The sequence below is a fragment of the Oncorhynchus masou genome, chromosome 13, assembly GCF_036934945.1.
Source record: "Oncorhynchus masou masou isolate Uvic2021 chromosome 13, UVic_Omas_1.1, whole genome shotgun sequence".
In the NCBI taxonomy this organism is placed as follows: domain Eukaryota; kingdom Metazoa; phylum Chordata; class Actinopteri; order Salmoniformes; family Salmonidae; genus Oncorhynchus; species Oncorhynchus masou.
Window position 1 is genome coordinate 77,649,684 of NC_088224.1, and position 27,004 is coordinate 77,676,687.

Consider the following 27,004-nt stretch of genomic DNA (forward strand, 5'->3'; position numbering starts at 1 on the left):
TCCTGCCAAGTATCCGGCCGCCTCAGTGATTGACAGGCTATTTGGCCCAATCGGTGTCCTGTCTGAACCACACCTCTCACAGCATCCCTCTTTTGTCCCAGTCTTCTGATCCAGTGCTCTTGGGTGAAATACAACCCTCTAGACTTCTCAGCTATTATGGAAACGGTACAGTAGAGAGGAACTCCTTGAAAGCCGTGCCCTCAAATCAAGCTGTCAATCAAGAGGATAGGGTAGTGCCATCGCCCGAGTCGGAAAAGTGTCACCTAGGTTACAATTTGAGGCATGTGTAGTGTAGTGTAGTGTAGTGTAGTGTAGTGTAGTGTAGTGTAGTGTAGTGTAGTGTAGGCATGTGTTGAGAAACTGGCTCTGAGGAGACACTGGGCCAAATGGGGTGACATTTGTTTGTTAATTATGTTGGAATGCCCATGGCTTTGGTTACAATGTACCTCACAGCCCAGCCAATAAAGCATAGTTTGATTCTAGAGAGGGAGGAGGGGTGGTTATGTGATATTTGTGTAACTCTTGTGTGGTAACTTCTCTCTTCTCTATTAGTCTGATGATAGCCAGCCATAGGGCATTGGTGAAATGTCTGGCTTTCAGAGGAGGAAAATGATGAGAGAGAGTGAGAGGTGTTAAGTAGATATGATCGACTGAAAGCAACATTCCACAGTGTGTGGGGTGTGTACTATCTGTGAGTGTGTGTTTCTCTATGTACAATGCCAACTGACCTTGTCTCTCTCACTATCTATGTTCTTACAGCTTGTAAGATTGGCTACTACCGTGCCCTGGCCACAGACGGGGCCTGCTCCAAGTGTCCTCTCCACAGCTACTCTGTCAGAGAGGGATCTACATCCTGTGCCTGCGACAAGAGCTACTTCCGCTCTGAGACTGACCCTGCATCCATGCCCTGCACTAGTAAGTGTACACACACACACACACACACACACACACACACACACACACACACACACACACACACACACAAAGCTCACATGCATAGTACACACACACACACACACACACACACACACACACACACACACACACACACACACACACACACACACACACACACACACACACACACACACACACACACACACACACAAAGCTCACATGCATAGTACACACATGGTGTTTAATAGTTGCATTCTGATTCCAGGTGGTACTTAGTGATCACTCAATGTGTTAGAGAACTAATGAGGAAACAAAACACTGCATCTAAGTTTCACTCTTCCACGAGAGAGAGAGAGAGAGAGAGAGAGAAGTAGTCCTACATTGATAACAAACACATTTTTCATTTTGATTGTCATCCTCCATGACAATTTCTCCCTCCTCTCTTTCTCTATATTTCTCCCCTATAATCTCTGTTGTGAATCACATCCCACACACAGTCATACTATACAATCAGCTTGGGTACATACATAACCAAACAATGTTTGCAGTGTGAAACAAAAAGAAACACAGCTACGAATCTGTTGAAATATGCTGCTTTTCTCCATGGTAGGAAGTGTATTAATCTGCTACTGGCAGGGTCTGATTTAATAGGGTCTTATCTAAGGTATGGGGGAACCTGAGCCTTCGTTTTAAAAACACAAAGATGGGGCCTTGTACGTGACTCTGTGACCTGTCTGTGAGTTGGGTGACCTTTGACATTTGACTCCTATCTGTCACTTTGTCTGTCTGACTGACCATGTTTTCTTTTTCTGTGGTGCTCTGGGTTTCTACCATGTTAGACCCTTATAATCAAAGCTGTCACTCAATCACCCCCCATCTCTCTCCCCTGTCTTCCTTTCTCTTTCTCTCGCTCTTTCTTTGTCTCTCTCTCTCTTGTTCTCTCGCTCTCTATCTTTCTCTCTCTCTGTCTTGCACAAAACATACTCAGCGTCACAAACACAGACTGAAAAAAGTCTTCAACTACTTTCCCAGTTCGCCCTGCTGGGGGTCAGACAGGGAAAACGCTGGCATCCCTGGTAATTGGTGTGTGTGTGTATGCGTGCCTGTGTGTGCGTCCTACGATGACAGTTGATGATTATAACTGGATGATGGGTAATCTCACAGATGTGAGCAGCGCGGATAGGCATTCTATCACTCCTTTTCTCCCTCCTTCGCTCCCTTTCTCCTTGAGCCCTTTTCATTTTGTTAATCAGTTAGTAACTTGGTTAATTACTGTTTTTACATTGATTTACAATGTAAAGACAGTAATCCATACACACACACACACACACACACACACACACACACACACACACACACACACACACACACACACACACACACACACACACACACACACACACACACACACACAGGCCTGTATATGTCAGAGATTAGAGCATAGCAGAGTAGGGACACATGGGGATGGTCTCAGTGTGATTTCCCCAATTTTCTTGGGGAGAGATGGTGGAAAGGGAGAGGGGGTGGGAGAGAGGGGGAGAGAGGTGGTGGAAAGGGACAAAGGGGGAGAGAGTGGGGAGAGATGGTGGAAAGGGAGAGAGGGGGAGAGATGATGGAATGGGAGAGAGGATGAGAAAGAGGGGTGAGAGAGGAAGTGGAAAGGGAGAGAGGGTGAGAAAGAGGGGTGAGAGAGGTAGTGGAAAGGGAGAGAGGGGGAGAGAGGTGGTGGAAAGGGAGAGAGGGTTGAGAAAGAGGGGGAGAGAGGTGGTGGAAAGGGAGAGAAGGGTGAGAGAGGTTGTGGAAAGGGAGAGAAGGGTGAGAGAGGTTGTGGAAAGGGAGAGAGGTTGGGAGAGAGGGGTGAGAGAGAGGGGGAGAGTGGTGGTGGAAAGGGAGAGGGGGGAGAGAGAGGGGGAGAGAGAGGGTGAGAAAGAGGGGGGAGAGAGGTTGTGGAAAGGGAGAGAGGGTGAGAAAGAGGGGGAGAGAGGTGGTGGAAAGGGAGAGAGGGTGAGAAAGAGGGGGGAGAGAGGTTGTGGAAAGGGAGAGAGGGTGAGAAAGAGGGGGAGAGAGGTTGTGGAAAGGGAGAGAGGGTGAGAAAGAGGGGGAGAGAGTGGTGGAAAGGGAGAGAGGATGAGAAAGAGGGGGAGAGAGGTTGTGGAAAGGGAGAGAGGGTGAGAAAGAGGGGGAGAGAGGTTGTGGAAAGGGAGAGAGGGTGAGAAAGAGGGGGGAGAGAGGTTGTGGAAAGGGAGAGAGGGTGAGAAAGAGGGGGAGAGAGGTTGTGGAAAGGGAGAGAGGGTGAGAAAGAGGGGGAGAGAGGTTGTGGAAAGGGAGAGAGGGTGAGAAAGAGGGGGAGAGAGGTTGTGGAAAGGGAGAGAGGGTGAGAAAGAGGGGGGAGAGAGGTTGTGGAAAGGGAGAGAGGGTGAGAAAGAGGGGGGAGAGAGGTTGTGGAAAGGGAGAGAGGGTGAGAAAGAGGGGGGAGAGAGGTGGTGGAAAGGGAGAGAGGGTGAGAAAGAGGGGGGAGAGAGGGAACAATACTCAGGGTTGAGTGAATTCCTCTCGGATGGTAATAGCAGGATCCATGCTCTGGCCAATTTACCCTGTGCTCCCTCACGGCCCAACTCAGCACTCAGCCAACAATTACTGAGACAGAAAAAGAGAGGGAGAGAGGGAAGATGGGTGGGGTGAGGGAGGGAGTTGGGATGGAGTGGATAATGGGGGAGTGGGATACGGAGGCTAGGGGGAGTACGGAATTGAGAGATAGGAAAAGCGGGAAAGATGGATGGAAAAGGGAGAACGAAAGAATGTTGGTGAACAAGGATCCCTCCTTCTGTTTGTCCAAATGCTCAGTTAACTTGGTGGAAACAGTTTCAGGTAACGATGTGGTAATATTTTGGTAGCGTTTTTGTAATGTTTAGGTAGCACTCACACACCTCCCCCTCTCCTAAACTACCAGCCCACTGCAGGGCTCAATGCCATTTGCTGGTCCTGCCAAGTATCCGGCCGCCTCAGTGATTGACAGGCTATTTGGCCCAATCGGTGTCCTGTCTGAACCACACCTCTCACAGCATCCCTCTTTTGTCCCAGTCTTCTGATCCAGTGCTCTTGGGTGAAATACAACCCTCTAGACTTCTCAGCTATTATGGAAACGGTACAGTAGAGAGGAACTCCTTGAAAGCCGTGCCCTCAAATCAAGTGTCACCTAGGTTACAATATGAGGCATTTGTAGTGTAGTGTAGTGTAGTGTAGTGTAGTGTAGTGTAGTGTAGTGTAGTGTAGTGTAGTGTAGTGTAGTGTAGGCATGGGTTGAGAACCTGGCTCAGAGGAGACACTGGGCCAAATGGGGTGACATTTGTTTGTTAATTATGTTGGAATGCCCATAGCTTTGGTTACAATGTACCTCACAGCCCAGCCAATAAAGCATAGTTTGATTCTAGAGAGGGAGGAGGGGTGGTTATGTGATATTTGTGTAACACTTGTGTGGTAACTTCTCTCTTCTCTATTAGTCTGATGATAGCCAGCCATAGGGCATTGGTGAAATGTCTGGCTTTCAGAGGAGGAAAATGATGACATATGGGTAGAGCTGAATGAATAGTAGATGGAAAGCCCAGTCAGCTTGTTGAATCGCCCAACAAGTGAAAGAGAGAGAGAGAGAGAGAGAGAGAACATTATATAATAACCCATAATATAGTTATACAGCACAGCATGACTTACCATGGCAACAAATGGTTCCATGCTCAGACATGGACCCTAAACTCCATTGTACTGGGGGATAAATCCAGCTCACATACATATGACCTTAGTCCTCTTCCGTTTATGACAGAATGGCACTAAGAAAATCTATCTGTTTAATAGCTCAGTGTTCTAGCAGGAAACCACAGAGGAGATAGAAACAGGAAGACTGCTACATTGAACCTTACATGACAAAAGATCATTACAGTGATGGTTCTGCAGCCTCCACCACCTTAATTTAGAAACTATCATCTATAACTGACTGGAAGGAGGGATGAGGGAGGGAGGGAGGAGAGGGGATGAGGGAGGGAGGGAAGCTTCATCATAAAGTTTAATGAGAACTGGTAATGAATTGTCAGACGAAGGTAGGGATGATACTAATATTAACCCTGTACACACACTCTCTCTCTCTCTCTCTCTCTCTCTCTCTCTCTCTCTCTCTCTCTCTCTCTCTCTCCCATCTCCTCCCCAGTATAACCCCTGTCCTCCGAATTAATCAGTGGCTCTTTGCTTCCTGGATGAACAGACGGTGTTTGTCTCCCCCCCCCCCTCTCACACTATCATCCTCTTCTCTACTATTTGTAAATGCATAGACTATCCCCAGATTGACCACACAAACACACTATAACGTACATAATGTCACGTCTAGTCAAGGTGGGTGGAATCAGGCGCAGATAGCGATATAAAGTTTATTCTCCGGTGAACAAAATAAACAACGGTCAACCCAAATACACACAGGGTGAAAATGATCCAACACAGGATAAAGACTAACCGGAGAATAGGAAACACAAAACACCGACAGACAAAATGAATGACAACATAAACAATCCCGCACAAAACAAGGGCGGGACAACCTACATTAAATACAGACACTAATTTACTAAACAACACACAGGTGAAACCAATAGACAAAAACAACAGATACACAAAAAAGGGATCAGTAGTGGCTAATAGGACGGTGACGACGACCGCCGAGCACCGCCCGAACGGGCAGGAGTGCCAACTTCGGCAGAAGTCGTGACACATACACTTACATGCACACACTCCTCCAGCCCCCCCCCCCCCTCTCAGTTTCTCTGTGTAATCATTTATTGCCACGTCGCTCCTCCAAAAATAACACTGATAATTAATTTCCATTGTGAAGTGATTCATAAGTAGATGGACTGGCATCCTTATTTCAGCCTGTTTAACATGTTTGAAAGCAACATCTGAATTAGGAGTCTACAGGGTGAAACATTACAAAACACAGACCCTAGATCAAGGCCACTTCTTTATTACTGGGTTGAAAACAAACTGTCAAATCCCTAAGAGAGTCCCATAAACAGATCTGGGACCAGCTGGGTTAGGCTCACTGCCATGATAACTAATTACACATCCACCACATGAATGTAGACTTCCTAACTTCCCAGCCCTTTTGAAAAGAAAAGGAGACCTCAGGAATAGTTGGGTTAGCAGGGACTGCAAACTATAATTAGGAATTAATCACTTAGCTATAGCCACCACAGACAAACACTACTATTGATTTCCCCAAAACAAAGTGTTTCAATTTCAACAATTTAGTGTTGTGTTTAATTGCAACACCAAAGTCTACTCAGTCACTTCAAACCAAGTCTCTCTTCTCACAGCTGCTTTGTCTGACAGTTACCCATACGTTTGGCTAAGTGAGAGTCCTTCAGACCACCTCTCTGTACCTTCCTCTTCCTCTTCTCTCTCCCAGGACCCCCGACGGCCCCGCTCCACCTCATCTCCAACGTCAATGAGACATCGGTCAACTTGGAGTGGAGCGCTCCTCTCTCCTCTGGCGGACGCCAAGACCTCAGCTACAACGTGGTGTGTAAACGCTGTGGGCCCGAGGGGACACGGTGTCAGCCCTGTGGGAACGGGGTCCACTTCAGCCCCCAGCAGCTGAGCCTCAGGGCCACCAAGGTGTCTATCAACGACCTGCAGGCTCACACTAACTACACCTTTGAGATTTGGGCTGTTAACGGGGTCTCCCAGCAGAGCCCTGGACCTGAGCAGGCCGTGTCGGTGACGGTCACTACCAACCAGGCTGGTGAGTTGGGGTTGGGGTTGGGGGGAGATGTGTGTGGGTGGGGAGAGATTTGCTGGAGACTGTTGTTGGGTTGTTTTGGTAAAGGTTGAGATGTGCTTTGAATGTTTGAATTTTATTTTATTTTAAGGGGAATGGGGAAACAGATTTATATTCCAATGAATTGTATTGATTTGGTTAGGCTTAATTAAGTTGCGGTATGTTGGGTAGGGCAGTGTGTTGTTCCAGTGGAATGAGATCAGGAATACCGCGGCTGGCTCTCTACAACCACAGTAGAGCTCGCTGCCTGCTGGTGCGCTGAAAGGCCCCTGTTGTTTTGTCGTTCGGCCATTTTTTTCTCCAGTTGTTGTGCAAATGTATTTTACGGCTGTGACCTTTCCTTCCCTCCTGATAGATGACTATTACCTCTGGTTTTACTGCGGCGCTCTTGGGTGGCGGACTAAGTGCCTTGTAGTGTTGCTGTTTTGATCCCTGGGAAAAGAGAAGATCTCTGGAGGATTCTGACTGGCTATTTAAGGACAGGATGGCTTGATTTATCATGTCTGGGAGAAAGGAGAGATGAATGGATCTAGAGCTGCCTTGAAACCAGTTGTCCTGCGATAGTAAGATATATAAATGATGCCGTTGGCTCGTCACTGAAGCATGTTTCACAACTGTTTTCCCTCCTCTAATACTTACATTAAGTTGGCCCTCCTGCAGCTGGAGGCATTATGAGTGTGTGTGTGCTTGTGTGCATGTGTGGTCATGCTTGTGTGCGTGTGAGGCAAAAATGTCTGCCTGTGCAGTTTATTTTGTGTGTTGTGTAGAATGTGTGTGTGTGTGTGTTAGAGAATGCCTGTGCATGTGTATGTGTGTTTCTGAGAACGTGTGTGTGTGTCTTGAGAACGTGTGTGTGTGTCTTGAGAACGTGTGTGTGTGTCTTGAGAACATGTGTGTGTGTCTTGAGAACGTGTGTGTGTCTTGAGAACGTGTGTGTGTGTCTTGTGAACGTGTGTGTGTGTCTTGTGAACGTGTATGTGCGGGTTGAAGAGAATAGCACCAGAGTTGATTGGATTTCTTCCCTAATACTCAGTAGGGGGTTTCAGAGCTCTGATTTCACCCCTGTAATCCAGACAGTCATCTGTGGCTGTCCCTCTCTCTATATCACCCCCATCCAGACACAGTGGATTACACATTTATTACGATAGATTTATTATGATATGCTCTGTAAAAAAGCCTCTTGGGCCAGCGGCCTTGATCAAGATTCAGGTTTCTGTGCAGAGGGGAAGTTGGGGGATTCCTAATTTCACCATGAACAACCCCCTGGTAAATCAGATAGGGTGTAACCCCTTCAGCCCTCTGGATGAAGGAATGGGTGTGTGTGGGTTTGACGGTTGATATTCAGGGGTTTGGAAGGATGTCCAGCTTTGTGCCGACCTGTAAATCGATGTTTAGAAAGTTTGAGATTCATTCTTTACTCTAGATCTTGTGTGTGTGTGTGTGTTTCCATCACTATGTGTCTGTGTTTCCATCACTATGTGTTTGTCATTGTGTGTGTGTGTTTCCATTACTATGTGTTTGTCATTGTGTGTGTGTTTCCATCACTATGTGTCTGTGTTTCCATCACTATGTGTTTGTCATTGTGTGTGTGTGTTTCCATCACTATGTGTTTGTCATTGTGTGTGTTTCCATCACTATGTGTCTGTGTTTCCATCACTATGTGTTTGTCATTGTGTGTGTGTGTGTGTGTGTTTCCATCACTATGTGTCTGTGTTTCCATCACTATGTGTTTGTCATTGTGTGTGTGTGTTTCCATCACTATGTGTTTGTCATTGTGTGTGTGTGTGTGTGTGTTTCCATCACTATGTGTCTGTGTTTCCATCACTATGTGTTTGTCACTGTGTGTGTGTGTTTCCATCACTATGTGTTTGTCATTGTGTGTGTGTGTGTGTGTGTGTGTTTCCATCACTATGTGTCTGTGTTTCCATCACTATGTGTTTGTCATTGTGTGTGTGTGTTTCCATCACTATATGTTTGTCATTGTGTGTGTGTGTTTCCATCACTATATGTTTGTCATTGTGTGTGTGTGTTTCCATCACTATATGTTTGTCATTGTGTGTGTGTGTTTCCATCACTATGCTGAATCGGAAATGCAGGTGAACATGGGGACGTGGGTGGAAGGAGACTTTATTGGGGATCTCGTATGGGGGAAACAATTTCTCGACACCCTGAAAAACAGCTCCCACTTTGCCAGTTTTTTCCTCTGCTGCAGCTAATCAAGTGACTCCAATCTGGCAACCAGACTCCAATATGGCAACCAGACTCCAATATGGCAACCAGACTTCAATATGGCAACCAGACTTCAATATGGCAACCAGACTCCAATATGGCAACCAGACTCCAATATGGCAACCAGACTCCAATATGGCAACCAGACTCCAATATGGCAACCAGACTCCAATATGGCAACCACATGTGTTCCCCGGCCTTTGTTTCTTTAATGTCAATCCATAATTCACCCACATATTCTCCAAACCACACGATGTGACCACAGCTGGTCCAATTACCTGAATATCTCAGAACGAACATGTTCACAAAGTCAAACTCATTCACTCAACTCATCTCTCTCTCTCTCTCTCTCTCTCTCTCTCTCTCTCTCTCTCTCTCTCTCTCTCTCTCTCTAAAACAAACTAACTCACTCAAGAGCGTAACTTACTCACAGGGTCCAACTCTTTCTCACTGTGACACACAGACTCAGAAAGTAGCTCAAAAAGTAGCTAGCTCAACAAACTTACCCACAAAGACATTTTCATTCACCCAGGGAGCAAACGTTCAACTAATCTCAGTTTGTCTGTGTTACTCATTCCCAGCTCTGCTAATGTGTCTCTGCTAGCTAATATATGCATGGGCTGCTGTGTGCCGTTGACTTTCTCCACTGTCTGTGAGCGATAATGTGAGTATGTGTATGTTTTTATGTGTGTTTCCATCTGTCTGTTGGTATAATGAGTTTGTGTGTGTGTGTGTGCACGTGCACGTGCATGTATGCTTGGGTGTGTGTGAGTGTTGCGGCGGGCGAGCTGTAAAAGAGTTTTTGGAGCACATTATTGGGAAATGAGATCTGAATATTCATTGCTTTTCCACTTAGTATTCCGCCAGCGTTTTAGCCCACGCTTTCAGGAGGTGGTAAGACATTACAGATCTGCCCCACATTCAGGTCTGTCTACAGAGGTGCCGGTCAGGCAGCTCGTTTACACTGTTATTCTCCAATCTAGCCCTGTTGTTACATCTCTAATCTCCTGCATCGCCTGTGTTAGCTTGATCCTGGCCGTGTGTTTGGAGTGTGATAGTGACACAATGTGTGTGTATGTAGGCCTACATGTGTCCTATGTGTTTTTGGGGTGTGTGTGTGTGTGTGTGTGTGTGTGTGTTCTTGCGTGCATGCATGTGTGTGTTTTATCTTCTCTAAGTCTTAAACTTTTCTCTGATTGATAGTACAGTGTGTGTCCTTCCATTGTAACCTTCACCTCCTCCATACCAAGCCTTAGAAGGAACCACTCACAGAATCACTCATCTTTAACTTCACATTAGCCTTGGAAAACGCAACAAGAGGACCAGAACCCGATTAAATCTCCATATCTGTCATCTTAGGAGAAAGGATGGATGTGTGGATTACCTAAGGGGAATGGGCCGGCTGACCCTTTGGGTTTCTTTCTGGTCGGGAGCGTCCCTGGTCACCCCCGGGGGGCCCTTCAAAGTGGGTCTGGCTGCCAGGCGCCCTCCAGTAAATATTGATTTGAGGGTTACAAATGGCTGCCGTTCTAATTGTTTAATAGAGACGCAACACTTTAGCCCGACCGGCAGAATGACACAACACAGGGAAATCTATTTACCTCCGCTCGCTCTGAGAGCTGTATGTATCCCCCCCCCCCCCACCCGGTTCCAGACCCATCTCCCTCTTCAAATCCCACTGCCCCCACCACCCCCACCCCCACCACTGAAACCTAACCCATCGTTGGTGCTTGGATTCCAGGCCTGGTTGAACTCAATACCTCCCTAAAAGCCTGGTTGTGTTAGCATTAGAGTGAACACTAGCCTCCCGGCACAGTAACCCCTGGACTGGTCTGGGGGAATACAATATATATAATGTCACAGAGAATCCTTTCATAATCGACGCTAGGGGTCACCTCAATAATCACAACAGTGTAATTGTTTAAAAGGCAGCACCAGGTAGGCTGGATAGGAAGTTTACAGTAGCCAAAGTCAGGGGTCAGAGATTTACTTAGCTTCTATAGTAGTACTACTCTAGCTAACTTTAAATGGCAGGCAGTAAACTACCACAATATCAGCAACATTTTTTTGCCTGCATTTGTGTTTTAGCCTTGGTGGAGACTTCAGGACCGTGTGTGTGACTGGGTCGGTGTGATACTGGGTCTATGTGTGTCTGGGTCTGTGTGTGACTGGGTCTGTGTGTGACTGGGTCTGTGTGTGACTGGGTCTATGTGTGTCTGGGTCTGTGTGTGACTGGGTCTGTGTGTGACTGGGTCTGTGTGTGACTGTGTGTGACTGGGTCTGTGTGTGACTGGGTCTGTGTGTGACTGGGTCTGTGTTTGACCGGGTCTGTGTGTGACTGGGTCTGTGTGTGACTGGGTCTGTGTGTGACTGGGTCTGTGTGTGACTGGGTCTGTGTGTGTAATGTGTATAAATGGGGGAAGAGTTCATGGCTGTTGAGGAGATGAGAGGAAGGGTCTGGAAGGGTGTTTCTCCTGAAGGGCTCTACAGTACCAACATTTGACTTGCATATGCGCCTATATATTTTGCTGTGCGACCTGGAATTTTTATTGAGGAGCACCAGTGCGCCTAGAAAAATGAAGGATTATATCTTTAATATCTCAAATATTTTTTCTTATGCTCCTAAATTTCTTTGTGTGCACCTACATTTGTCTGTGTGACCCTCTGTCTATAATTGTATTTCTCTTTCCTTGGGCATGAGTGTGTGCTGGTCTTTTTGTAGGCTCCACCTCTGCATTTGTCAGTGCTATTCGATCAGTAAGTGGATGTTTTTTCCCCAGACAACTATATCCATATGGATGATGTAACTTTCTAGTGTCGTCTGTGTCTGACTCTGACAAAATGTGTGTGTTGTCAGGCTCTGAGATAGAGGCTTGACTTTTGGAGCGAGTTGGGAGGGAGGGAGTGTGAGCTGTTATCTGTGTTTTAACCTGCAGACGTTGAAGGGGGAACACAGACAGAGCAGCTGGTTGAAATACTGTCTCATTATGGGCTGCTGCAGAATGGCCTTTAGACATTGACCTCTTTAATAAAATTATTGATTGGCTAGAAGACAGAGCAGCAACAGCAAGGGAGCAGGGGAGATGTCATAGCAACGCAGTGGTTTCCCACGGTGACCAGAGAATCTTTGGAATTTGCGGGACAGGAAGTGAGATAGTCCTTAGCTTAGCTTGGAGCGTCTGCTGTGTGGAGGGAATTGGATCTAAAACTAGCTGTAGGCATTGAGAAGGTTTGTTTTGATGTATTCCAACCATTTGGCTTAGCAATAGAGCTTCACCATTGGACTCCGCAGCTGTAGCGCTGTAGCCGTAGCTATTAGCCGTACACACCTAAGCCCTTTGACTGGGAGCCAAGCTAAACGGCAGGTGGAGTTGATTGCATGGTATGGTGACTTTCTCAGAAAGAGCAATAGGAAAGAAACAGACTTAGTGGCTCAGAGGGTCAAAACAACAAGGCAGGAAAGGTCAATGCTCCCGAGTGGCAAGTGGCTCCCGAGTGGCGCAGCAGTCTAAGGCACTGCATCTCAGTGCAAGAGGCGTCACTACAGTCCCTGGTTTAAATCCAGGCTGTATCACATCCAGCCGTGAGTGGGAGTCCCATAGGGCAGCTCACAATTGGCCCAGCGTCATTGGGGTTTGGAGTAGTTCTTCATTGTAAATAAGAATTTGTTCTTAATTAACTGACTTGCCTAGTTAAATAAAGGTTAAATAAAAAAATAAAAGGCTAAAATCTCTCTCTTTTTGTAATTTCTTTCTGTCCCTAGCACCGTCTCCCGTCAATTCGATCCAAGCCAAGGACATCACCAGACACACCATCTCCCTGGCCTGGCAGCAGCCTGAGAAAGCCAACGGGGTCATCCTGGAGTACGAGGTCAAATACTACGAGAAGGTGAGGTGGGAAATGTAGTTCTCTGGGAAATGCAATTCTCTGGGAAATGCAGTTCCCTGGGAAATGCAGTTTTTTCCCGCTCAGGCTTTAAAATAACATTGAACCTGACAGGTTGAGAAATCTTTTTTTTCTGAGCAGTGAAAACCTGACACTGTAGCCTCTGACGAAGCTGAAGTAAGAACCTTTGACATGCCAGGAAAACCACCTCAACTCTTTGCATTATCTGTCTCTCCTTCAGGACCAGAATGAGAGGAGTTATCGCATTATCAAGACGTCGTCCAGGAACACCGACATCAAGGGCCTGACCCCTCTGACCTCCTATGTGTTCCATGTGCGCGCTCGCACCGCTGCCGGCTATGGAGAGTTCAGCGCTCCTTTCGAGTTCATGACCAACTCTGGTAAGTGGAGCGCTACCTTGACAGCATCGCACAAATCCATGTGATGATGTCATTGTGACACAGAGCAAGTGTCAACATGTGTTCTGTTTTAGCACATGCTACCCACCTACATTTTTGTCACAGCTTCTAACATGTTGGAACATGAATGATATAGACATTATGTCACATACTGATATCACCTGTTTTAGTACATCTGAATAACACCTAAATAATCCCAAACATTTAACAAACATTCAAACTCATAAGTATATTATTGACTGTTATGAACAGTCCTGACCTCCAATAAGAGGCCCTGTGTCATCTGATTGCCCCTGTCATGTGGGCCGGAGGACATCTGTTCTGTCCTCTAGACACGGGTGTCTCCTTGTGATGCAGATGGAAATAGGGGCATATGGTAATGACACACTGAAGCATACAGCTCTTTGCCCGGTGAAATGGCACTGCATTGTGTCTCAATGGGCCTCTGAGAAACACAATACTTTATGGGGACTCATAAAATGGAGGATAGGGAGAAGGACTAATACTCTGGGCCACACATGGAGGGAGAGAGGAAGGAAGAGGAGGTCAACGACGATGGCAAATAGAACATCTACTGTAGGTTTTACATCTCGGGACCTGATTAGACTGAATGATATTGACTTTGCTCTGTGTCTGTCCACCCACTCTTTCCCCCTATCTACCTCTCCCTTTTCTCTCTCTTTCTTTGTCTACCTCTCCTTTTCTCTCTTTCTTTCTCTACCTCTCCTTCTTCTCTCTCTTTCTCTACCTCTCCATTTTCTCTCTCTTTCTTTCTCTACCTCTTCTTTTTCTCTCTCTTTCTTTCTCTACCTCTCATTTTTCTCTCTTTCTCTCTCTACCTCTCATTTTTTCTCTCTTTCTCTCTCTACCTCTCCTTTTCTCTCTCTTTCTCTACCTCTCCTTTTTCTCTCTCTTTCTCTCACTACCTCCCTTTCTTTTCTCTCTCTCTCTCTCTTTCTCTCTCTCTCTCTCGCTCTCTCTCTACCTCTCTCCTCACTCTCTCTATATATTTGTATTCCTCTCTCTTCTCCTCTTTCTTTTCTCTCTCCCTCCCGCTCTTCCTCTCATATTCAGTACCAGCTCCTATCATCGGAGATGGGACTAACTCCACAGTGTTGCTGGTGTCTGTGGTGGGCAGTGTTGTTCTCCTCCTCATACTCATCAGTGCCTTCGTCATCAGCAGGAGGTGAGACTCTCATCCCCCCTCTCTCTCTCTCTCTCTCTCCATCTTGCCTCCATGATGAGAATGTCTTGCTTGGCAGCTGCTTGGCAGGCTCGAAAAAGTGTCTGTCACACGACGATGATAGGTGCAGACACACACACACACACACACACACACACACACACACACACACACACACACACACACACACACACACACACACACACACACACACACAGCCCCAGTGAGTGATGTGTAGCCACACCTGAGACGTGATTGACGGTGTGACAGTTGAAGAGATGTAATCAGCGACCCTCGCTCCTCTTCTCCCACTCCATCGCCTCTTTCCTCTCTCTTCCTCTCCTCCCTCCGCCTCTATCCCTCTATCTCTCTCTGTGGCTGTAATATGGGGTGGTAGTTAGATTCTGTGATCTGTGGGGAGATGGAGAGTGAGAGAGACAGTGAGAGAGTAGGAGAGATAGAGAGGGAGAGTGAGGGAGGTGTAGAAGAAGAGAGAAAAAGTGAGAGAGAAGGAGGCAGCAGGTGGATTTGCAGTGACCCAATCAGAGGGTGTTAACCAGCGAGCAGTAGAGCAGAACAAAGCAGTGACACACAGATGGGATTACATGCAGATGGGGTCTCTCTCTTCACGCTTTAACCACGCTCTGTCTTTTACTGGCCACTGTTTGTGGGTGTGTGTGCGCTCCTGTGTGATTGGACACTTCTATATGTATGAGAGAGAGTGTGTGGGCGATGGAGAAGGGGGATGTTTGTGTGTTTGTGCGCACATGTGTGTGTGATTGGGGCTCTTCCAGCCAAGCAGGTGGCCGTCTTTGATTCATATTCATTGACGGTAACTGTCTGTCATTGTGTCTTGACCATCGTGCGGGGGAGGGGTGGGTGGGTACCGCTCAGCGTGGCTCACGGAGCTGTTTAACAGTCATTGAAAGGACAATAGAGGCACATTGTCATGATAAAAAGTCATTAGTCCAACATTGTTCTGCACATCTGGTGGCCTTAGACAACCTCAATAATAACACCATGGACTTGCTCCGTGCTGCTGAACCGAGCTAACCACGTCGGCCATGTTGTTTTTCTCCCCAGAAGGAGTAAGTACAGTAAGGCCAAGCAGGATGCTGATGAAGAGAAACACCTACACCAAGGTAGACCACTCACTGTGCTCATCCTACGCTGGTATCAACGTTCACTGATGAGCGACACTGAAAAAAGAGCCTCTGAAAGAATGACGCAGAGTAATAGAGTAGAGTAATACAGAGTAATAAAAGCAGTTATGTTTGTAATAACAGTGTGGATGAAATGTGTATTCCTAAAGTACTGCCGTATAAGATTTACCACAGTATTCTCCAGTCAAAACCTATTGACAAGATAAATACTTTCATATTATTTTAGACGTCATTAACTCTGATGAAATAAGAGTTATTCCATCAATCTAACAGAGACATTGGATGGAGAGATGTTGTAATGTAGAAGTTGAGGAATTAAAGGATAAAGGAGAAGAGAGGAAGGCAGTATAGCCCACAGCATGGGGAAAATGAAGAACAGATGGGGCTCTGGTCAGAATGCATTAACCGACCCTTTCCCTCCTCCTTTCTCTCAGGAGTGAGGATATATGTAGACCCCTTCACCTACGAGGACCCCAACCAGGCTGTCCGAGAGTTTGCCAAGGAGATCGACGCCTCCTGTATCAAGATTGAGAAAGTCATTGGCATCGGTACGGACTGGACTTACCACTGCACATACTTTTACTATGTCAACATGACCGTCTGTCAGACTGGTAATATTTGGCCCGACTCATTGGGTCAATAGACAATAAAATGACTTGGGAGGGAAAATGTAATGTTCCTGCTTTTCCTTGTCTGCCAGTGGAAAAAATCAGCCGATAATCAATAGAAAATAATCAATAGCCATTTCCCTCTCTCTTGCTCTCTTTCTGCTCGACTGAGAAGGAGGGATTGGGGATCACAGGGGGTCGATCAATGATTAAAGTACAGCCCCCTTTCCCACCACCACCTGTTCCCTTCCCTAGAAATAAGTGTGGTTTCTGTGTTATCAGGTGTTTTCTTCACCATGTTGAAAATGTATGAGTATGTATTTTCTTGTGAGTTTGATAAGACGTGTGTTTTATAATAAGTTGTGTGTATGTGTGTGTTCCAGGTGAGTTTGATAAGGTGTGTGTTTTATAATAAGTTGTGTGTATGTGTGTGTTCCAGGTGAGTTTGATAAGACGTGTGTTTTATAATAAGTTGTGTGTATGTGTGTGTTCCAGGTGAGTTTGATAAGGCGTGTGTTTTATAATAAGTTGTGTGTATGTGTGTGTTCCAGGTGAGTTTGATAAGACGTGTGATTTATAATAAGTTGTGTGTATATGTGTGTTCCAGGTGAGTTTGATAAGATGTGTGTTTTATAATAAGTTGTGTGTATGTGTGTGTTCCAGGTGAGTTTGGGGAGGTGTGCAGCGGTCGTCTGAAAATGCCAGGGAAGAGGGAGATTTGTGTGGCCATTAAAACCCTAAAGGCGGGATACACCGACAAGCAGAGGCGGGACTTCCTGTCTGAGGCCAGCATCATGGGCCAATTCGACCATCCAAACATCATTCACCTGGAAGGAGTGGTCACCAAGTGTAAGTAGGATCCTAATCAGAGGATTTTTAAAAGGCAGAATTTAAATAAATGTGAGTTAATCAAAATATTGTGGATCTTATAAAGATAAATCAATCATATACTCTATATTTTCCCTATGGTCAACATAAACTATGAGGTGACAAAACCTGAAATCAAATCAAATCAAATCAAATTTATTTATATAGCCCTTCGTACATCAGCTGATATCTCAAAGTGCTGTACAGAAACCCAGCCTAAAACCCCAAACAGCAAGCAATGCAGGTGTAGAAGCACGGTGGTTAGGAAAAACTCCAAGATGTTCTAGAAAGGCCAAAACCTAGGAAGAAACCTAGGTAGTCCTGGGGCAGGAACCAGGCTATGTGGGTGGCCAGTCCTCTTCCGGCTGTGCCGGGTAGAGATTATAACAGAACATGGCCAAGATGTTCAAATGTTCATAAATGACCAGCATGGTCGAATAATAATAAGGTAGAACAGTTGAAACTGGAGCAGCAGCACGGCCAGGTGGACTGGGGACAGCAAGGAGTCATCATGTCAGGTAGTCCTGGGGCATGGTCCTAGGGCTCAGGTCCTCCGAGAGAGAGAAGGAGAGAATTAGAGAACGCACACTTAGATTCACACAGGACACCGAATTGGACAGGAGAAGTACTCCAGATATAACAAACTGACCCCAGCCCCCCGACACATAAACTACTGCAGCATAAATACTGGAGGCTGAGACAGGAGGGGTCAGGAGACACTGTGGCCCCACCCGAGGACACCCCCGGACAGGGCCAAACAGGAAGGATATAACCCACCCACTTTGCCAAAGCACAGCCCCCACACCACTAGAGGGATATCTTCAACCACCAACTTACCATCCTGAGACAAAGCTGAGTATAGCCCGCAAAGATCTCCGCCATGGCACAACCCAAGGGGGGGTGCCAACCCAGACAGGATGACCACATCAGTGAATGAACCCACTCAGGTGACGCACCCCTTCCAGGGACGGCATGAGAGAGCCCCAGTAAGCCAGTGACTCAGCCCCTGTAATAGGGTTAGAGGCAGAGAATCCCAGTGGAAAGAGGGGAACCGGACAAGCTCAGATAAAGACCCATCCCAGCCCTGTTACCCAGAGAGCCGTGGGTAGGGGTGGTGTGGGTCTGGACATGGCGCCCATCCTGGGAATCCCCAGGTGGTTGGAGTCCAGATGGAACAGGTCTGGTCCAGGTCGGCTACAGGGTTAATGTGTCCTGCGCTGCAACTAGCTCATTAATCATTGTGTCAGCTGTAAATGTGTTTGGGGTTAGAGAGTGATACCGTATCTGCAGGACAGACCCTGTACTGCTGCCACACCAGACGCTGGCTTCTTACCCCTTCACCCCTTGTTGTTTAGAGTGTATTGGGGGATGGTGGGTGTACGTGTGGGAAACTAGTTGGGCGTTCAGTTCGTAGTGCGTTGTATAGGTGTTTAAGAGAGAGAGTTTCTACTGATGTTCCTACTGGTTTAGAATTGTATTCTTCATGTATTTTACTAAGAATGTGTGTCTGTTCACCTTTGATTAGGTACATGTGTGTGTGAGTGTTACCTCAGATTCCCAGTTATGTTGCCTGGATAGATGGAGAGACTGGTATAATGCATTGTGACAGAACAGCCAGCCCTATATGTCCTCCTCTCTAGGTGAATAGACCAATCACAGTCAGCCATTCAATCTGCACAGCCCTCAGAGAGAGAGAGAGAGAGGGAAAGGGGAGGTTGAAAGAGAAGCAGACACTGAGAGAGAGATGTAGAGAGAGATGTAGAGAGAGATGTAGAGAACGGGTAAATGAGATACCAGACTGGAAACAGAAACCGTTTGAGAGGAGAGGACTGCATCTAATTTTCCTCTCCTTCCCTCTCCCCTTACTCCCATCTTTGTAATGACAAAAAGCTGGACACCCGTTTCTCTGCAATTAGTCCTTCACACTTGAGTGTGTCGGTGGAATCTATTAAGAATCCATTATTTGAATTGCACTTTTCCCCCTCCCTATTCCAATCTAGTTAAAAGGGACTTCTATCTCGCCTCAGTACGGCAGCACTGCCTGTCCAAGAGGCCAATTAAGTCTTATTCATTATTGATGAAGTCTAAATACGCACTAAATACATAAATAGACTAACATCAGAGACTCAGAGCCTCTCATCTTAGCCATTTATTTATTTTTTCTTAGCGTCACTCTGACATAATTAAAAACCCTGGCCGTCCATCGTCAGTCGTTAACACTTTAAGGATTCCCAGTTTCCTTTAGGATGTGATACATTTAAATTCCCACATTTACATAATGTAAGCACTGCTAAATTAGAAATGGTCCTTTTATAAAAAACAATTACAATACAATCCAGTGAGAGTTAGTAGCAGGCCTCTTTGTGTTCTCCCACCGACGTCAGCTCTCTTTAATAACGTTCCCCTAATGTTACCTCAACGTTCTCCAAACATTGTCCTATATGTTATCCTCTACCCTCCCTAGTCATTTTTGGACAGGTGATAATCAGCTTATTGGCGGGGCCCTTGCCCAGAGTTCATTGCCAAAGGCGGCGGGACGTATTCAGTAAACAAGACATTAGCATGCAAATAGGCTGGGAGGACGAGGGAGGGGCTGAGAAGGGGTGAGATGGGGGTCGTAGGTCAGACGCTCCTCAGACTTAGTTAGGGAGCTGTCAATCAGCCGCGGCCCGGGGGCAGCAGAGGAGAACAAAACAGCACAAAGATGGTTGACAAAGAGGCTCCCCTTTCAAGTTGAACTCCACTTCCTCTTTGGGGCGTTGCTATAGCCCTGTAAGTCATGGAGTGCCAATCACGCACCACACAGAGCCGTGACTGACAGCCTCTTGGCAATCGAACCAGTCTACTGCAGAGTGGAAGAGGAGAACTTCACCTTCAGACCCTGAAACTACTAACTACTTGACTCAGTGGAACTAGACACTAATAACTAGGAAACACTCCAATAACTCTCAAATATGTGGGCAAATGAGTTTCTAATAACAAATAAAATGTGAGTTTACATGTTTAAGATAATAATCATAATCATAGCACAGTATCTAACAATTCCAAGAGGAGTTAGAAGTAAAAGTAAACATGTATTTGTTGTATGGCTGGTTAGGCAGTTGCCATCTTGCTAGAGCTATGGGATGAACCACACATCTATCCCCCCTCTCCACCTCCTCCTCTCTACCTCCCAGAGCCACACAAAGACACGCAAGCCATCACAGAACCACCAGGGAATCTCCCTTCTGCTGAAAGAAAGAGACAGATGCTCCCGAGAGAGAGAGAGAGAGAGAGAGAGAGAGAGAGAGAGAGAGAGAGAGAGAGAGAGAGAGAGAGAGAGAGAGAGAGAGAGAGAGAGAGAGAGAGAGAGAGAGAGAGAGAGAGAGAGAGAGAGAGAGAGAGAGGTGGCAGGGATGGATAATGACATGGAAAAAGAGAAAGTGTGAGAGGGAGAAAGAAAGAAAGGGAGAGAGAATGTGGAGAGGGACAGAATGTACAGAAAGTTGGTATAAAAGTGGGAAAGGAACCGAGAGAATGGTGAATGACATAAATACACAGATTGTCATAGATGAATAGAGGTTGTGTGTGTATGTACAGTGCCTTCAGAAAGTATTCACACCCTGAATTCAAAATGGAGGAAATATATTTTTTCTCACCAACCTACATACAATACCCCATAATGACAAAGTGAAAACATGTTTTTAGACATTTTAGCACAATTGAAAATGAAATACAGAAATATCTAATTTACGTAAGTTTTCACACCCCTGCGTCAATTATTTGTAGAAGTTGAGTCTTTCTGGGTAAATCTCCAAGAGCTTTCCACACCTGGGTTGTGCAACATTTGGCCATTCTTTTTATTTTTTATTCTTCAAACGCTGTCAAATTGGTTGTTTATCATGTGCTACACAACCATTTTCAGGTCTTGCCATAGATTTTCAAGTAGATTTAAGTAAAAACTGTAATTCGGCCACTCAGGAACGTTCGCTGTCTTCTTGGTAAGCAACTCCAGTGTAGATTTGGCCTTGTGTTCTAGGTTATTGTCCTGCTGAAAGGGTAATCCATCTCCCAGTGTCTGGTAGAAAGTAGACTGAACCAGGTTTTCCTCTAGGATTTTGCCTGTGCTTAGCTTCATTCCATTTATTTTTATCCATAAAACCTCCACAGTCCTTAACATTTTCAAGCATATCCATAACATGATGTAGCCACCATCATGCTTGAAAAAATGGAGAGTGGCAATGTGTTATGTTTGGGGAAAATACAATACAACACTTTCTATTCAGGACAAACAGTTAATTGCTTTGCCACATTTTTGTCACTAATACTTTAGTGCCTTGTTGCAAACAAGATGCATGTTTTGGAATATTTGTATTCTGTACAGGCTTCCTTATTTTCACTCTGTCAATAAGGTTAGTATTGTGGAGTAACTACAATGTTGTTGATCCATCCTCAGTTTTCTCCTGTCACTGCCATTAAACTCCAACTGTTTTAAAGTCACCATTGGCCTCATGGTGAAATCCCTGAGCTGTTTCCTTCTTCTCCGGCAACTGAGTTAGGAAGGAAGCCTGTGTCTTTGTAGTGACTGAGTGTATTGATACACCATCCAAAGTGTAATTAATAACTTCACAATTTTCAAAGGGATATTATATTGTCTGTTAGCTTCTTTTTTTTACCAATCTACCAAAAGGTGCCCTTCTTTTTGAGGCATTGGAAACCTCCCTGGTCTTTGTGGTTGAATCTATGTTTGAAATTCACTACTGGACTGAGGGACCTTACAGATAATTGTATGTGTCGGGTACAGAGATGAGATAGTCATTAAAAAATCATGTTAAACACTATTATTGCACAAAGAAAGTCCATGCAACTTATTATGTGACTTGTTAAGCACATTTACACTCCTGAACGTATTTAGGCTTTCAATGACAAAGGGGTTGAATACATATTGACTCAAGACATTTCAGGGGTAGAATACATATTGACTCAAGACATTTCAGGGGTAGAATACGTATTGACTCAAGACATTTCAGGGGTAGAATACGTATTGACTCAAGACATTTCAGGGGTAGAATACGTATTGACTCAAGACATTTCAGGGGTAGAATACGTATTGACTCAAGACATTTCAGGGGAAGAATACGTATTGACTCAACACATTTCAGGAGTAGAATACGTATTGACTCAAGACATTTCAGCTTTTCAATTTTTATTAATTTGTAAACATTTCTAAAAACATAATTCTACTTTGAAATTAACTGGTGAAAGGAGTCAAGGCTTAGATGTGTAACAAGATATTTAATACAAGAAAACACCAGTATAAACACACTACTATGGTGCTGTAAAAATACCGGAGAGCTTAGAACAAAACTGTACCAGTCAGATACAGACTAACAATAAAACCCTTTAATACAGACTAACAATAAAACCCTGCAAAACAATACCAGTATACAACTAACAATAAAACTACTATGGTGCTGTAAAACCCTGCAACAATAATACCAGGTAGATACAGACTAACAATAAAACCCTGCAACAATAATACCAGCCGTCAGATACAGACTAACAATAAAACAAAAATAATACTCGGCAGACAAAAAAACCCTGCAACAATAATACCAGCCGTCAGATACAGACTAACAATAAAACCCTGCAACAATAATACCAGCAGATACAGACTCAGATACAGACTAACAATAAAACCCTGCAACAATAATACCAGCCGTCAGATACAGACTAACAATAAAACCCTGCAACAATAATACCAGCCGTCAGATACAGACTAACAATAAAACCCTGCATAATACCAGCCGTCAGATACAGACTAACAATAAAACCCTGCAACAATAATACCAGCCGTCAGATACAGACTAACAATAAAACCCTGCAACAATAATACCAGCCGTCAGATACAGACTAACAATAAAACCCTGCAACAATAATACCAGCCGTCAGATACAGACTAACAATAAAACAAACACGCACACAAACATGGGGCAAACCAGAGGGTTAAATAATGAACATGTAATGGGGGGGAATTCAAACCAGGTGTGTAGAAAACAATGGCAAAACAAATGAAAATGAAAAGTGGATCGGTGATGGCTAGAAGTGACGTGGACCGCGGGACCCTGCCCGAACAAGGAGAGGGACCGACTTCGGCGGAAGTTGTGACAGGGATATTGTGTGTAGGCCAGTGACATTTTTTTTATAGTTATATTTAATCAATTTCAATTCAGGCTGTAACACAACAAAATGTGTAAAAAGTCTAGCGGTGTGAATACATTCTGAAGAGACCATATGTGCGCATTTCTTGCCTTTGGAGGGGGGGGGGTGTTATGTTATAGTAGAGATCCGTCTCTGTGTGGTTGAGTAAGTGGGAGCCACGAGGACACACTTAAACTGAACTAATTAAATCACTACGGGACTGAGACGAATGGTATAACACACACACACACACACACACACACACACACACACACACACACACACACACACACACACACACACACACACACACACACACACACACACACACACACACACACATACTCTCTCCTGAGAACCACTGCTCTCCTGCTGTGCTGTGGTGTGCATCATTTACCTCCATATTCATCTGCCTCTCACTCTCTCTTTTTTTTCTTCAGGTAAACCAGTGATGATTATCACAGAGTACATGGAGAATGGCTCGCTGGATGCATTTCTGAGGGTAAGTCATGCAGTGTGTGTGGTATGTGTCTGCTTACATATGTTCAGAACTCGGACTATTACGGCCGTTATCCTCTTAATGAATGTCAAACAAGCAACATGAATTTCTTTGTTTGTTTGGTTCTCTAGAAGAATGACGGGCGTTTCACAGTGATCCAGCTGGTGGGCATCTTGCGTGGCATCGCGTCGGGCATGAAGTACCTGTCTGACATGAGCTACGTCCACAGAGACCTGGCCGCACGCAACATCCTGGTCAACAGCAACCTGGTGTGTAAGGTGTCTGACTTCGGCATGTCACGAGTCCTGGAGGACGACCCCGAGCCTGCTTACACCACCAGGGTAAGAGAGTAATTTCAGTATGTCTATCTAACTGTCAGCATTTTTAGGTGTTTTTATTTTTGTATGTAGATCTATGTTTTTGGTACAGTATGAGTGATACTAACACCTTGTTACCTGACAATCACAGGGAGGGAAGATCCCCATTCGCTGGACAGCCCCAGAGGCCATCGCCTACAGAAAGTTCACCTCGGCCAGCGACGTGTGGAGCTACGGCATTGTCATGTGGGAAGTGATGTCATACGGAGAGCGGCCATATTGGGACATGAGTAACCAGGATGTAAGTCTACAATGAGAACAGATTCAGGTTTAAAACGTCAAATAATAATTATGTTATGTCATAATAACAAATAGTATCTGTGCAATTACAGCTGTACAATTTTCCTGATTCCATCCTATTATTCAATTATAATAACATCATCATTACAGTGTGATTAAGATGGCTGAGTAATCTAGCTCACAGTCTACCATCAACCCTCTAAACCTCTGCCCAAGGTGATCAAGGCCATAGATGAGGGGTACAGGCTGCCCCCACCTATGGACTGCCCCGTGGCATTGCACCAGCTGATGCTGGACTGCTGGCAGAGAGAGAGGGGCGATAGGCCCAAGTTTGGCCAGATCGTCAACATGCTGGACAAACTGATCCGGAACCCCAACAGCCTGAAGAGGACTGGAGGAGAGACCACACGGTGAGACAGAGATTTCCTGGTTTATTCACTATTATTGTAATGTGTGTAGTCAGTACTGTTTTATACACTCCCATAGAACATTAACTGAACGGTACACCTTGTAAAATGAAGTATGTGTTCTAATAGAGTTGAGAATTACAATGGTAGCTAGCTGTATGTTATTAAAACAGTTATGTAAATAGGAGCCGTTATTCCTAGGAGGACATACGTGTGTTTACAGACCTAGAGCTAGTCGGGGAGGAAAGTATTTTCCACTTTAACACAGAGAGAGAGAGGGAGGGAGGGAGGGAGAGAGAGAGAGAGAGAGAGAGAGAGAGGGAGAGAGAGAGGGGGGGAGAGAGAGAGAGAGAGAGAGAGGAGAGAGAGAGGGGGGGAGAGGGAGAGAGAGAGAGAGGAGAGAGAGAGAGAGAGAGAGAGAGAGAGAGAGAGAGAGAGAGAGAGAGAGAGAGAGAGGAGAGAGAGAGAGAGAGAGAGAGAGAGAGAGAGAGAGAGAGAGAGAGAGAGAGAGAGAGAGAGAGAGAGAGAGAGAGAGAGAGAGAGAGAGAGAGAGAGAGAGAGAGTCCTAGAGGAGTAATTAGTGGCACTGAATCCCATAAACAGCTTTTACAGTTAAAGAAGGGGAAATGTTCTGCAGAGTATACAGGGGCGGAGTGGTTGAGGTCTTGGGGTCCCTAGCAACATTTCAAATCCACATGCTGGTTCCATGGCTCAGGGTGGTAGAGGTGGAGAAAGACCCCCAAACCACCACAGTATGTTTCACAATGACTTTCACAACGAAGCAGGGGCCTGCGTATTACCCCACAGCTCCCCCACCCCACCCAGACTACCCCCAATAGACCCCAGCCCCCCCAGCCAGGCCAAAGTGGTGCTTGAACCCTGCAGCCCAAGCCTCTTAGCCAACACCTGTTCAATTATGGAGGAGGGGAGCAGTGGAGCGGGACCATAGTGAGCGTGCTCAGTCCCTCGGCTGCACTGGCCCTGGGTAAATATTTGATGGCAGACATCATTGTGAAGCTAGGGACGGAGGGATGAAGGGATGGAAAAGGAGAGGGGAAATGTAGTTTTCTGTTGATGTGCCTGAAAGAAGGACAAGAGTCACGATGAATATTTGCATGCAAGAGGAGAAGCAGTATGAGGTTGAAGCCACAGTGTGTGTTGTTAATGTTTTCTCTTTAAATAACGATTAACTAACTGTGTTGGTGACACCCGGGAGGAACTGTGTTTTACTTGGCTTCTGACTTGGAGGACACATGGAGATGGGACGCATGCTAGCGCGTAGTTTGACTAACTTTCTGCTTCCATAAGAAAAAAAGATGTGTGTGTGTGTGAGAGAGAGAGAGAGAGAGAGAGAGAGAGAGAGAGAGAGAGAGAGAGAGAGAGAGAGAGAGAGAGAGAGAGAGAGAGAGAGAGAGAGAGAGAGAGAGAGAGAGAGAGAGAGAGAGAGAGAGAGAGAGAGAGAGAGAGAGAGAGAGAGAGAGAGAGAGAGAGAGAGAGAGAGAGAGAGAGAGAGAGAGAGAGAGAGAGAGAGAGAGAGAGAAGAGATGCTGAAGAATTACAGTTCCTTTTTCAAAGCCTTAGGGTAGTTCACACGCCTGGCCCCTGTGATAAGCTAATGTCAAATGATGAAAAACATCACTGCCCTTGAGGCCAGAGGGCACCGTGTCTCTCCCTCCTCCTCAGGTCTTGATTTAACTGGTTGTTCAGGTGTTGCAGTTCTGTCTGAGTGACATGTGAGGTGATGTAAGAAACAAGCACAGTGAGATTCTAAGTCGTTTGATAACAGTTTCTGGCTTAGGTAGTTTAATACAGGTTGTGGGTTGAGGCTTAATCATTTCGGTCAATGGGTAAAGATTGTAGTTATTTAAAATATATATATATATTTGGAGGGTCAAAAGAAAACTCTTTAAAGATTTAGGTGGGTTGGACAACTGAAAGGTTTAGGTTCTGTTGCTTTAATATAGTGGAAATTGTCTGGATGTAGACTGACCTTATCCCCCTCCATCCTGCACGGTATCCAGACCCAGCACCACCCTCCTGGAGCCGGTCAGCCCGGAGGTGGCCTCGGCGCTGGGCTCTGTGGAGGACTGGCTGCAGGCCATCGGCATGGAGAGATACAGTGACAACTTCACCGCAGCAGGATACACCACCCCAGATGCTGTGGTTCATATGACACAGGAGTGAGTTATGTTTGGTTTACTCAGCATTTATGCATCCAGGAGAGACCTGTCTGAC

General features: G+C 45.6%; 1 protein-coding gene across 3 annotated transcripts in view; it reads left to right on the top strand.

Annotated features, from left to right (window-relative positions):
• The window catches only part of LOC135553101 (ephrin type-A receptor 4), an 80,136-nt gene that overhangs the window by 45,758 nt on the left and 7,374 nt on the right, over window positions 1-27,004 (top strand). The window contains exons 4-16 of one of the 3 annotated variants that reach the window (XM_064985200.1): window positions 760-915; window positions 6,341-6,676; window positions 12,705-12,829; window positions 13,068-13,227; window positions 14,320-14,431; window positions 15,512-15,570; window positions 16,026-16,139; window positions 16,863-17,048; window positions 23,687-23,748; window positions 23,877-24,086; window positions 24,214-24,363; window positions 24,579-24,772; window positions 26,791-26,949. In XM_064985200.1, the coding sequence (XP_064841272.1) occupies window positions 760-915; window positions 6,341-6,676; window positions 12,705-12,829; window positions 13,068-13,227; window positions 14,320-14,431; window positions 15,512-15,570; window positions 16,026-16,139; window positions 16,863-17,048; window positions 23,687-23,748; window positions 23,877-24,086; window positions 24,214-24,363; window positions 24,579-24,772; window positions 26,791-26,949 (2,023 nt within the window). Of the gene's footprint in view, window positions 1-759; window positions 916-6,340; window positions 6,677-12,704; window positions 12,830-13,067; window positions 13,228-14,319; window positions 14,432-15,511; window positions 15,571-16,025; window positions 16,140-16,862; window positions 17,049-23,686; window positions 23,749-23,876; window positions 24,087-24,213; window positions 24,364-24,578; window positions 24,773-26,790; window positions 26,954-27,004 lie in introns of those variants that run through there. The other 2 variants (XM_064985201.1, XM_064985202.1) reach the window with 2 other exon arrangements.